General features: G+C 53.4%; 4 protein-coding genes across 4 annotated transcripts; 2 read left to right on the forward strand and 2 right to left on the reverse strand.

The window, feature by feature from the left end:
- Positions 1 to 187: 187 nt before the first annotated feature.
- On the reverse strand, positions 188 to 2,840 carry NEUTE1DRAFT_150546 (uncharacterized protein; the record flags this gene model as incomplete). The annotated part of the gene is made up of 6 exons (XM_009858481.1): positions 188 to 779; positions 847 to 1,004; positions 1,070 to 1,585; positions 1,655 to 1,843; positions 1,917 to 1,953; positions 2,024 to 2,840. The coding sequence occupies 6 exons, from the start codon at positions 2,838 to 2,840 to the stop codon at positions 256 to 258; spliced, it is 2,241 nt and encodes a 746-aa protein (XP_009856783.1).
- A 1,290-nt stretch (positions 2,841 to 4,130) lies between these two features.
- NEUTE1DRAFT_92219 (clathrin heavy chain) lies at positions 4,131 to 9,730 on the forward strand (the record flags this gene model as incomplete). Its single annotated transcript, XM_009858482.1, has 3 exons — positions 4,131 to 4,220; positions 4,311 to 8,912; positions 8,981 to 9,730. The coding sequence occupies 3 exons, from the start codon at positions 4,131 to 4,133 to the stop codon at positions 9,323 to 9,325; spliced, it is 5,037 nt and encodes a 1,678-aa protein (XP_009856784.1).
- Positions 9,731 to 10,349: 619 nt separating this feature from the next.
- NEUTE1DRAFT_119096 (60S ribosomal protein L11) lies at positions 10,350 to 11,474 on the reverse strand (the record flags this gene model as incomplete). The annotated part of the gene is made up of 3 exons (XM_009858483.1): positions 10,350 to 11,069; positions 11,177 to 11,321; positions 11,385 to 11,474. 3 exons carry the CDS (start codon positions 11,385 to 11,387, stop codon positions 10,693 to 10,695), a joined length of 525 nt encoding a protein of 174 aa, XP_009856785.1.
- A 246-nt stretch (positions 11,475 to 11,720) lies between these two features.
- Positions 11,721 to 13,080, forward strand: NEUTE1DRAFT_126545 (uncharacterized protein; the record flags this gene model as incomplete). The annotated part of the gene is made up of 5 exons (XM_009858484.1): positions 11,721 to 11,907; positions 11,990 to 11,998; positions 12,080 to 12,151; positions 12,208 to 12,610; positions 12,666 to 13,080. The coding sequence occupies 5 exons, from the start codon at positions 11,878 to 11,880 to the stop codon at positions 12,791 to 12,793; spliced, it is 642 nt and encodes a 213-aa protein (XP_009856786.1).
- Positions 13,081 to 13,241: the final 161 nt, after the last annotated feature.

A 13,241-nucleotide genomic window follows, 5' to 3' on the forward strand; every position in this document is an offset into this window, starting at 1 on the left:
TAATGACAAATACATAGTTAATTTGAAGTATTCTAGACGTTACTTTTTCACCTTTTTTCATTTGGACTTCAAGGTCACAATTATTGCCCAGATGCGCATCATAATGAAGCAGAAGATTATTCTCGACCCGGATTAACTTTTGTTGTCGACATCTATAGGAACATAAAGGCTCTGTTAGTTGGTTGGTATTCCTAAGCCCCAAGTATATTGAACAATGCAAAAAACAGACGGATAAATCATTACAACCCTTCCCTTTTACTTCTTAGCCACCTTCTTCTTCTTGTCGCCAGCCTTCTTCGGCGTGGCGGCACCGGCGGTGGCCTTGGGCTTCTCCTCAACCTTCTTGGTGGGTTTGACCGCCTCCTTCTTAGCCTTGGCATCAACCGTCTTAGTCTGCTCCTCAACAACCTCAAGCTTCTCAATCTTCTCAGTCACCTCAGCAGCCTGCTCCTTAGCACCCTCCTTGGACGACTCCTCAGTCTTCTTCTCCCCCTTCTTACCAACAGGCTTCTTAAGAGCCCTAGGATCCAAGCCTCTCCTGCGCATAGCGTTGCGCTTAGCGCGCTCCATGTACTCCTTGTCCTCACCATCATCAAAACCGCCAAAGTCATCCTGGGCTTCGCACTCGGCACCAATGGGCGTCTTGTCGACGACTTCTTGGGCTTCCTGGGAAGCTTGGCCGTCCAGAGGCTTGTTGGACTTGTCGACGCCGTTGGCGCGGACAGCAGTGGCGGGCGTGGGGCCGAGTTTCTGGAACTTGGCGACGAAGAAACCGTCGACTAGAGGTTTGTGTTAGTGATGAAGGATGGGAGGGAAGGAAATGGGGTATGGGGAGGCGAAACGTACCGTTGTAAAGATGGGGGTAATATCTGCGGGTAAGCTTGAGGCTAGGGTGGAACGATTTACCCATGAAGCTTGTGAAGCCTTCCTTGCCGAAAGCCAAACCAGTCTCAACGAGCTTGACGTTGGGACGGCGGCTGAGCGCATAGGCAACGACTTGCTCACTGTTTGCGATCTTGTATTAGCGTCTTCTGAAAGTGAACAGTTAAGGACGATATGGAAAACGCACTTTTCCTCAACGGCAACGGAACACGTCGAATAGACAACGTAACCACCAGTCTTGCTGGCATGGTCAACCGAGTCGATAGCAGCCAGGAGAAGCTGCTTTTGGAGATGGGGGAGCTGCAGGAAGTCCTTCTCGTCTCTGTTGGTCTTGACAGAGGGATCCTTGGCAATGACACCAGTACCCGAGCATGGGGCATCGAGCAAGACTCTGTCAAAGCCACCCATGACCCTGGGGAACTCACGCGCATCGTAGTTGCATACGATGACGTTCCTCGCGCCCAGTCTGTGAATGTTACCGATCAAACCCTTGGCACGCTGCTTGCTGGGATCGTTCGCAAAAATCACACCGGTGTTCTTCATCAACGCCGCCATATGGGTGGTCTTGCCACCGGGGGCAGAGGCCATATCGAGAACACGCTCACCCTCCTGGGGGCAGAGAGCCATCACGGGCAGGAACGAAGAGGCGGCCTGGAGGATGTAGTGACCAGCCAGATACTCAGGCGTGGCACCGAGGGGAACGCTTTATGCCCAAGTTGTTAGCCATTTGCGTGTATCGGGTCGTTGTAGTCCTGGTTTGGAATATACGTACTTCGAGTCAAAGACTTGCAGACCGACCTTGGACCACTTGCCTACAGGCTCGAGTGTGACACCGCGGTTGATGAGTGCTTGAGCAAGATCGCGGCGATGTGTTCGGAGGGTGTTTGTACGGATAACGACGGGGCGGGCACTCTCGTTGGCTTCGAAAAAGGCGAACGCCTCTCTGGGAGGGAACAGGTTGCTACAAACAGTCAGACAGTTTCCCCACTGGTGGTATCGCCGCAGACAGGCATGCGACAGGTTGTAAAACATACAAAAGCTTTTCAGCGAGGTACTCGTTGTAACCGTAGTCTGGCAAACCCTGAAGTTAACATTTGTGCATTTCACGAGAAGTACTGCGCAAGGAGCATCGGGTCCTTACAGGCACAGATATCCTTGATGAGTTGGCTGGTGTACTCGGCGCGACTCTTGCCCTCTTCCGCCGAATTCGAAAAGTCGTCCAGGATACGGATGGCGTCTGTTATCCTCGTCCTCAACATCTGGAGATCGGGCGCCAGCAAAGTTTTGGTCTTGGTCTGAAGTTGGTCGTCGTCATCACCGAGGTCATCACCACCAGCGATGTTGGTCTGGAGCGCCTCGTCGCGCATTTCGGCCTCGTTCTCCTCTGCTTCCTTCTCTCTTTGCATATCCAATTTCCTCGAAAGACCCTCAATGTTGGCGGCTGTGAGCTTCTCCTCTCTATCCTCTTCGTCATCCTCATCGTCAGAGAAGACGAATGCCTCCTTCTTGGTAGCACCGTCCTGGTCGGAATCGTAAACCGAGTCGTCGTCAGTGCCGAGGAAATCGTCTCCTAGCTTTTGAACGTCCATCTCATCGCCGTCGATATCAAGGTCCTCCAGGTCGGACGCGCCAAACTCGTCGTCCATCTCCTCGTCATGATCGGGCGAAGGCTGCTTTGCCTTCTTAGACTTCTTGGACTCCTTGGACCTGTGGGCGGGCTTTGTGCCAGTCTTCTTCACCTCCTTGACCTCCTTCTTGGCGCCCTTGACTGCGACAGTGTTGGAACCGGATGTCTTGGGCTGCTTCTTGACAATCTTCTGCTTCTTGGATCTTCTAGTGTCTACTTCGGTCGTGGTTTCGTCAAAGGGGATGCCCTTCTTGCGCTTGAGGTTGGCAAAGTGCTCCTCCGAGAGGGGCTCAGGAGGGCCCTGTTTCTGCATGCGACGCCCGACACCCATTTTGATGGTATTGCTGGTCGTCTGGTGGTGATTGGAATGTTGTTGGGGTTGGTTTGAACACCGATAGCCCACCATCGACAGGCGCTTGTGGATATTTCTCCGGGTCGATTTTCTTTTCTGAAAAAGCTTATCGATAGCAATGCCAAGTCTCTTTCCTCAAATCGGGTTCCACCCCACCGCGGTCCCAAAAGGTGAGCCATTGGTCAGTGCCCCACATTAGTCAAGCTGGGCCAAGTTCAGAATCCCTGTAGCAACAGCTGACGCTACCCCTGGAGCTGGGCTGTTCTGGAGTAGGGAACAGCTGCCCCTGGAGCCCGGCATGAACGGCGCCCCCGGAGGCAGGCGGCCTAGAGGTAAGGTACCTAGGAAATGGAAGGACCGTCTGACGGATCTCGCAGGAGGCGATCAATGCGGGCAAACCTGAGGAAAGTAGAAGGATGACGGGATAAGGGCGGGCAACCTGGACCGGGCGGACAGCTTGAAGCGAAGGGGGCAGGCAGGCCTCCCGGGCAGGCGCCTGCCGCCTGGTCTAGGCGCACCCGACGCAGGGGGAAGCACTGAATGGAGCCGGCGCCGGTGGGCGGTGGATGCCCCGGCCGCGAGGTCCCGTGTTAACACATCACTCAAAAGCAGGCAGGTAACCTGAGAGGTACTAGAGGTACCTTCCGTCTGCACTGAACGGTTGCGGCATGTACAAACACACTGGACAGCTGGAGAGGCATCTCACCTCAGCACCTTTCATCTTTCCTGCTGTATCTTTCATCTCTCACGGTAGTAACTGCCCGTAACAAACGACGTCTCCTCTTGCTGCTTTGCGTCCTTCAACAACCGCGATTCTTCTCTATTCTTTCTGCTGGAGCATTGAAGTGAGGTGACATCGAGGTACCTGCCCGCCTTTACTTTACGTATCTGTAACTGAGCGGCAAATCGCGACTCACCTCTCACCCACAGTTTGGCGGCGGGTTTTACTGCGTACCTGCCTTCTGGACCTTGGGGTTAATCCTTCCACTTCCAACCTCCTACCTACCTCTACCTACCTGATTCATCCGTCCTCTCCCTCCCCCTCCCCATTTCTCGGGAGCTCAGTCATTTTCCCCCAAAGTACAACCAACCACCACCACCGCCTCCTTTCACTTCGCCGCTATTCCATTCAGTCCACGGAGCTTCACGAGCCTCCATTTCCCCCAATCTTTCTACTTCCCAGCGGATTCACCTTCCAGCCGCTTTTGATAAGTTGGCTGCTAATCTTCGTCACTCTGCGCGCAGCTTAGCGCAACACCACCGCCCATCATGGCTCAGGCCCTACCCATCAAATTCCAGGAGCTGCTGCAACTCAGCGCCCTCGGCATCAACCAGACCGCCATCACTTTCAACACCTGTGTACGTTGTCCTCACCTTGCTCTGACCCTGCTGGTGACAGTTGTCGCGCCTCCTCTGGTACCCCTGCTGACGTGAACCCCCCGCTCCCAGACCCTAGAATCGGACAACTGGGTGTGTATTCGCGACAAGAAGGACGAGGCAGCGTCCCCTGAAGTCATCATCGTCGATCTCAAGAACGGCAACAATGTTATCCGACGTCCCATTAAGGCCGACAGTGCCATAATGCACTGGACGCGCCAAGTAATTGCCCTCAAGGCTCAGGCGCGCACACTCCAGATTTTCGACCTCGAAAACAAGGCCAAGCTCAAGTCGACAAACATGAGCGAGGATGTCTTGTTCTGGAAGTGGGTTAGCGAGACCACGCTTGGTTTGATTACAGATGGCTCTGTCTACCATTGGGATGTCTTCGACCCGAACCAGCCCGCTCCGGTCAAGGTCTTCGATCGTAATGCTAATCTCCAGGGCAACCAAATAATTAATTATCGGACCAGCGCCGACGGAAAGTGGATGGTCGTTGTCGGTATCTCACAACAGCAGGGCCGCGTTGTTGGCGCCATGCAGCTCTATTCCAAAGACCGCGGTATCAGCCAGGCTATTGAGGGTCATGCCGCTGCTTTTGGCACCCTCCGACTAGAGGGCGCCCCGGAGGACACCAAGGTGTTTACCTTTGCGGTCCGCACCGCCGTCGGCGCAAAGCTCCACATTGTCGAGGTCGACCATCCCGAAACAAACCCCGTCTTCCCCAAGAAGGCCGTGGACGTCTTCTTCCCTCCCGAGGCCAGCAATGACTTTCCCGTCGCCCTCCAGGTTTCGCAAAAGTACGGTATCATCTACCTTATCACCAAGTACGGTTTCATCCACCTCTACGACCTCGAGACTGCCACATGTATCTTCATGAACCGCATCTCAAGCGATACTATCTTCACTGCTTGCGGTGACAAGGATTCGACCGGCGTCATTGGCATCAACCGCAAGGGACAGGTTCTCTTCGTCAGCGCCGATGAGAACACAATCGTACCTTACGTCCTCGAGGCACACGGCAATGAGCTCGCTATCAAGTTGGCTTCTCGTGCAGGGCTCCCAGGCGCCGATAACCTCTACCAGCAACGCTTTGAGCAACTCTTCAGCAATGGCAACTACCAAGAGGCCGCCAAGGTGGCTGCCAACTCTCCTCGAGGTTTTCTTCGCACTCCTCAGACCATCGAGCGCTTCAAGCGTCTTCCCCAGCAGCCTGGACAGATGTCGCATATCTTGCAGTACTTTGGTATGCTTCTAGACAAGGGTTCGCTGAACGAGCACGAGACCAATGAGCTTGCCCAACCCGTTCTCGCTCAGAACCGCAAGCAGCTTTTGCAGAAGTGGCTCAGCGAGAACAAGCTCGAGTGCTCTGAGAGACTTGGTGACATGGTCCGGCCCCACGACATTAACATGGCGCTTGCCATCTATTTGAAGGCCAACGCTCCTCACAAGGTTGTTGCTGGGTTTGCCGAGACTGGTCAGTTTGAGAAGATTCTGCCCTACTGCAGTCAAGCCAACTACCAGCCTGACTTTATTCAGCTTCTCCACCACATTGTCCGTGTCAATGCTGAGAAGGGTGCCGAGTTTGCCACGACGCTTGCCAATCACGAAGGCGGCCCGCTGGTCGACTTCGAGAAGGTGGTTGACATCTTCCAGTCTCAAGGAATGATCCAGCAAGCAACTGCTTTCCTGCTTGACGCTCTGAAGGATAACAAGCCCGAGCATGCCCACCTTCAGACTCGTCTATTGGAGATGAACCTCGTCAACGCCCCCCAGGTTGCTGACGCCATTCTTGGCAACGACATGTTCTCCCACTTTGACAAGGCGCACATTGCGAACCTCTGCGAGCAAGCAGGTCTTTTGCAGAAGGCCCTGGAGCTCTATGAGGATCCTGCGTCCATCAAGCGGGTTATTGTCAACATCCCTGGAATGCCTAACTACAACCCCGAATGGTTGATTGAGTATTTCAAGGCGCTGTCTGTTGAGCAATCGCTTGACTGCCTGGACGCCATGATGAAGCACAATATTCGCCAGAATCTCCAGACTGTCGTTCAAGTCGCAACCAAGTATGCGGAGCTCCTCGGCGCGCAGCAATTGATTGACCTCTTTGAGAAGTACAAGACTGCTGAAGGTCTTTACTACTTCCTTGCCAGTGTCGTCAATGTCACCGAGGACCCTGAAGTTGTATTCAAGTACATTGAGGCTGCCACCAAGATGGGACAAATTCGCGAGGTTGAGCGTATCTGCCGCGACAACAGCGTTTACAACCCCGAGAAGGTGAAGAACTTCCTCAAGGAGGCCAAGCTCAGCGAGATGCTTCCTTTGATGGTTGTCTGCGATCGTTTCAACTTTGTTCATGACCTGGTCCTCTACCTGTACCAGCACCAGCAGTTCAAGTCCATTGAGATTTACGTGCAGCAGGTCAACCCGAGCAGGACTCCTGGTGTCATCGGAGGATTGCTCGATGTGGACTGTGATGAAAGCATCATCAAGAATCTCCTAAGCACGGTCAACCCCGCATCTATCCCTATCGATGAGCTGGTGCAGGAGGTTGAGACTCGTAACCGCCTTAAGCTACTCCTGCCCTTCCTGGAGGCTACCCTCGCTGCCGGTAACCAGCAGCAGGCTGTTTACAACGCTCTCGCCAAGATATACATTGACTCCAACAACAACCCAGAGAAGTTCCTCAAGGAGAACGATCAGTATGATACCCTCACTGTCGGAAAGTACTGCGAGAAGCGCGATCCCAACTTGGCCTATATTGCCTATCGCAAGGGCCAGAATGACCTCGAACTCGTGAACATCACCAACGAGAACCAGATGTACAAGGCCCAGGCAAGGTATCTTTTGGAGCGCGCTGATAGGGAACTTTGGATGTTTGTGCTCAGCGAGAACAACGTCCACCGTCGTTCTGTCGTGGACCAAGTCATTTCGACAGCCGTTCCTGAGTCGACTGATCCCGCCAAGGTTTCCGAGGCTGTTACGTGCTTTCTGAACGCCGACTTGCCTGGCGAGCTTATTGAGCTGCTGGAGAAGATTGTCCTGGAGCCGTCGCCTTTCAGCGACAACCAGAACCTGCAGAACTTGCTCATCTTCACTGCCGCCAAGGCTGACAAGGCCCGTGTGATGGACTACATTCACAAGCTCGACAACTTCGCCGCCGACGAGATTGCTAATGTTTGTATTGAGGTTGGCCTGCACGAGGAAGCCTTTGAGGTCTACAAGAAGATTGACAACAAGGAGGCCGCTGTCAATGTTCTTGTTGAGCACGTCGTTAGCATTGATCGTGCTCAAGCATACGCCGAGGAGGTTGATATTCCCCAGGTTTGGAGCAAGGTTGCCAAGGCTCAGCTTGATGGTCTCCGCGTCAGCGATTCCATTGAATCCTACATCAAGGCCGAGGATCCGAAGAACTACGAGGAAGTGATCGAGGTTGCCGTTGCTGCTGGAAAGAACGAAGAGCTCATCAAGTACCTCCGTATGGCCCGCAAGACCCTTCGGGAGCCTGTCATTGACACTGCTCTTGCTTTCTGCTACGCCCGCCTTGATCAGCTTCCTGAGCTTGAAGAGTTCCTGCGCGCTACCAATGTTGCCAATGTTGAGGAGTCTGGTGACAAGGCGTACGCCGAGGGCTTCTTTGAGGCTGCCAAAATCTTCTACACCAGCATTTCCAACTGGGCTAAGCTTGCCACTACTCTTGTCCACCTGTCCGATTACCAGGCGGCTGTGGACTGCGCCCGCAAGGCCAACAACATCAAGGTGTGGAAGGAGGTCCACGAGGCCTGCGTCAACAAGAAGGAGTTCCGTCTTGCTCAGATTTGCGGTCTCAACCTTATTGTCGATGCTGAGCAACTCCAGGCTCTTGTCAAGCAGTACGAGACAAACGGCTACTTTGATGAGCTCATCAGCTTGCTCGAGCAGGGTCTTGGATTGGAGCGCGCCCACATGGGAATGTTCACCGAGTTGGGTATTGCGCTGTCTAAGTACCACCCCGAGCGCCTTATGGAGCACCTCAAACTCTTTTGGAGCAGAATGAACCTCCCCAAGATGATCCGTGCTTGCGAGGAAGCCAACTTGTGGCCTGAGCTGGTCTTCTGCTACTACCACTACGATGAGTTTGACAATGCTGCTCTCGCCGTTATGGAGCGCCCTGAGAACTCTTGGGAGCATCAGCAGTTCAAGGAGATCACCGTCAAGGTGGCCAACCTTGAAATCTACTACAAGGCCATCAATTTCTACCTGGAGCAACATCCCTCGTTGCTCACTGATCTTCTCCAGGTTTTGACCCCGCGCATCGATGTCAACCGTGTTGTCCGCATGTTCCAGAAGTCCGATAACCTGCCCCTGATCAAGCCTTTCCTCCTTAGCGTCCAATCTCAAAACAAGCGGACCGTTAACGACGCGATCAATGATCTTCTCATTGAGGAGGAGGACTACAAGACTCTGCGCGACTCTGTGAACAACTACGACAACTACGACGCCGTGGACCTTGCCGGTCGTCTGGAGAAGCACGACCTTGTCTTCTTCCGCCAAATTGCTGCCAGCATCTACCGCAAGAACAAGCGCTGGGAGAAGTCCATCAACCTTTCCAAGCAGGATAAGCTCTGGAAGGATGCTATTGAGACGGCCGCCATCTCCGGCAAGACGGAAGTTGTTGAGGAGCTTCTGCGCTACGTAAGTTATTTTTCTTTTCAAGCTCATCAAGTCACGTTGGCTTCCCTTACTGACATTTATCTCTCTAGTTCGTCGACATTGGCAACCGCGAGTGCTACGTTGGTATGCTTTATGCCTGCTATGACCTTATCAGGCCCGACCTTGTCCTGGAGCTTTCTTGGCGCAATGGTCTCAATGATTTTACCATGCCTTATATGATCAACATGCTCTGCCAGCAGACCAAGGAGCTCGCTTCTCTGAAGGCCGACAACGAGGCTCGCAAGGCTAAGGAGCAGGAGAAGGAGAAGGTCGAGGACAACACGCCCATTCTTGGCAACCGGCTTATGATCACTGCCGGCCCCGGCCAGGCATCCCCAGCTCCTTACGGACAAACCAACGGTTTTGTGCCGCAGCCTACCGGTTTTGGCTTCTAGAGGGCTACCCTGGTAGTTTCTCCATGCATCCATGATCCTGGACGGATCGCATCCGGTTTCCTCCTGTTACACAGTGAAGACCATCAGGATTCTGGAGTTTCAGGTACCCCTTAACTGGATCCTGTTGATGCTGTTCCGCTTGGCTGTCTCATGGTGGACGACAATCTTGCTGATATGCCACGATTTCAATGACCTGGAGGATAAAACAACCCATACAGATGAGAGATGTAAATGGCTTTTTGCGAATGTCTGTGGGATGAAAAAAGGGAAACAAGAGGGAAAGACGGATGGCAGGGTTTATTGCTTTTCATGTTGGCCAGATCATTAGAGGCTCGTGGTCTGTTATAAATTTCATGTATGATATCTTATTTCATAATCAGAGCTCTTCGACTTGATTGACTTCTGATTACTACGTGTCATGGTCTAAACGTGCCACTTTATGGTTCGTATCAGGTACCCTCTGTTACTTGACCTCAAGGAGAGATTCCAACGTGCTCCGGAGTTTTACAAAGCAAGAAAACATGCCCCTTTACCTAGCATCACGCAGCAGCTGTGCTTGGTATAGTAACTATACGAAGATAGTCTTGAAGACAACCCCCACCACTGGCATTATCGTCCACAAGACTCCCCCACGGTCGGAGCAGCATTACAAATGCCAAGCGGTTGCAACAATGATGTGGTATCCGTACATACTCCATCCCAATGGCAATGATCATGCAGCGCTTGGTGCTTAGATAGCCCGTCTGCTTCGTTCTTTGAGCAATGATAGCCAGCGACGGTTGATAACCATCATGTAGAGCCAGCCGTTAGGCCGTTCTTATCTTACCTTCAACCAAGGGCAATGAAAACCTCCAAATTACTCAATGGCGCCAGAGGACATGCCGTTTCTATGCCACAGAGTCTACACATGTCAAGTATATATATATCGTGAGCAAAACAACCATAGCCGGAGACTGTTGCAGCGCCACGCGCCGATGATTGATCGCTGGCTGTTCAAGTTGTCACTGGGATAGAACTGATCACTCGAGAGGCCAAAGGACAAGATATCCTTGATTCACATGAGTTCAGAAGGTAGGGTAAGCCGGCATAATGCCGGTCGGTCTCTGAGGCCGCAGCTCGACTGTAGATTCAGATCAAGCTAGAATGACGAAGTCGCCAATAAGAGGTATCATGGTGCAACTACAAATCCTGGATTTGGTGTTTTTTTTCCCGAAACCAATACCAGAATAACGCCCACCCGGAGAAAGCCCAGAAACTGCCGCCGAGCCCAAAACTCCCTCTGGTCCTCAAGAAGCGGTAACTTCAGATCCTCCACCATGTCGCCAAACTAGAACACCCAATCCTTTTCAGGAAGCAATGGGGGCAATTTAGCGGACGATGGCATCGAAGCGAGACTTGAACCACTTGACGGTGTCGTCGCGGGTGATGCGGTGGGTGGCACCGACTCTGCTCTTGGCGCGGCGGCGGCGGGAGACACGCTCACCGGGGCGGGTCATGCAGCAGTAGAAGTCCATGCCGTAGATACCGATACCGGGGTCGTACTTGATGCCGAGATCGATGTGCTCGGAGATACCGAAGCCGAAGTTGCCGGTCTCGGAGAAGTTGCGCTTGCGGAGCTCGTACTCCTTGACCTTGAGGCCACGCTCGAGAATCTCCTCAGCCTTGGGGCCACGGACGGTGACGTGGACGGAGATCTTTTCATTACGGCGGATACCGAAGGTACGGACGGTGTAACGGGCCTTGCCTGGTTGATGGGGGAAGACGTGTTAGGGCCATCATTTCTGCGTGTAGATTTCGATTTCTTCGTTTCTAGAATAGTCGTCACGTCGTCGAGAAAAGGTCAAAACTTACTGTAGACGGGGGTTTGACCGGACAGCTGCTCAAGCACCTTGGCGGCACGGGTAAGTCTGTCACCAGACTCGCCAACGCAGATGTTGAGGACGAGCTTCTGGATGCGGAGCTCCCGCATGGGGTTCTGGGCCTTCTGTTCGGTAGACTTTTACATGATGACCGTCAGCAAGTGATTCCAGATACCACGGAATTGATAGCTATCGCGTACCATGGTGCCGGTTTTGTGTCGAAATCCGCCGTAAAGGAAACTTGACCGTCGCGATGCTCGGGAGATTTCCGTGGCGGTTGACGATTTTTGTTCAGCAATTTTGAGATTGTGGGCACCAGGGATGTGGGATCCATCCCCACCTGTCCGCCACTTGGCGAGCGGCAGGCAAATCGCATGAGGACAGTGAAGGCGCGCAAGCCTAGAACTGGAAAAGTCTTGGCACGCATCGTTACGCTGGATGGCTCGTGCGAGCCTGTCTGGTGGAGCGGGCGAGAGGTGCTGTGAAATGGGACGCCTGTGTTAAGTTCTCAGCCTCGCGCCTTGCAAAACCGAAATCGACCTGATTTCATCATCCAACCACACGCGACTCTGAAGCCTCCCCGCGAAGAGCTGTTGAGAACGCGACGACGAAGTTCAAGCAACTTTGTCGAGAAACCAAACGGTTAATTTTTGTACCATTTGAACAGCTACTCTGTAGCAGACAGTCGCAAAGATGGCGTCGACCAACAAGCAAGGCAAGATGGTAAGTCATCGCTCCCCAATCCGTGCTGCCGCTTGACGTATCAATGTTGACGCCAGACAACTGACAAGGTGCGATATCATAGGCCGGTTACGTACGTACTTCACGCTCTTAGTTACTATCGATCTTGAATAACAAGGATGGCACGAAGAACTGACGGTTTTCATGCCAACAGATCAACTACCGGATGCGTGTCACTCTTAACGATGGCCGCCAGATGACCGGACAAATGCTTGCTTTCGACAAGGTACAACCTGACACTTGTATCATTCAATCTTGCCGATTTTGCTGACATTTTGGCAGCACATGAACCTCGTCCTCGCCGATGCTGAAGAGTTCCGTCGCATTAAGCGGAGACAAAACAAGCCTGCCGCCCCTGGCTCGTCTGCCCCCGCCGTCCAGACCGTCGAACAGGAGGAGAAGCGCACATTGGGTCTTACAATCATCCGTGGTGCCCACATTGTCTCGCTCTCCGTCGAATCGCCTCCCCCCGCGGACCCGAGCGCTCGTCTCGGGAAATCGACTGGTGGAGGACTTGCTTCAACGCTCCAGGCTGGTCCTGGTGTTGCTCGACCTGCTGGACGTGGTGCTGCCGCTCCTATCTCGCTCGCCGGTCCCGCCGCTGGTGTTGGCGGCGCTGCGCCTCCCCCGCCGTTCCCTGGGTTCCCCGGTGCTGCACCCCCCGGTTTCCCCGGCCGTGGTGGCCGTAAGTTATTCCTCGTGGACTTGATCAGTGTCTTATTTGCTAACACTTATTTCAGCTCCTCCTCCCGGCTTCCCTGTATTCCCTCCCGCAGCTGGCTTCCCCGGTGCCCCTGGTTTCCCTCCCTCGTTCCCGCCCCCAGGCGCTGGTGGCCCCGCTGGCTTCAACCCGCCTCCCCGCAGATAAGGAGGTTGACTGCTCGATTTTACCGTTAATTTACTGGTCCAATCTGATGGTGTATTGTGTCTGAGACATGCTAGAACTCCCCTGCATGAAGCGGGCTCGGATGAAAGCAAATGAAGCTCTGCCATGGTTCAAGAGGTGTGAATTTTACGCTGGCGTTTAGGTGGTTCACTGAAAACATTTGTTTAGAGCGGGATAAGTACCTGCGTTTTTCAAGCATGAATCAGGGATATAGCATTGCAAAAACATGGCAAACATCACTACAAATAATGAAAACCATAGCACCACGTTCAGAACCACAGTTTTGCTGCCTGTCCCTGTTAAGCAGGTACGTATCTCCGATCCATAAGGCTGCCCCACTCCATAACAGTGCTGAGCTGAGCATCTGGCAGCCTCACCCATTCAGCTGTCCTGAAGGTGAACGGGTCCGTGCTGAGAGCGGACGGAACCC

This window comes from Neurospora tetrasperma (genome assembly GCF_000213175.1).
Source record: "Neurospora tetrasperma FGSC 2508 unplaced genomic scaffold NEUTE1scaffold_81, whole genome shotgun sequence".
NCBI lineage: Eukaryota > Fungi > Ascomycota > Sordariomycetes > Sordariales > Sordariaceae > Neurospora > Neurospora tetrasperma.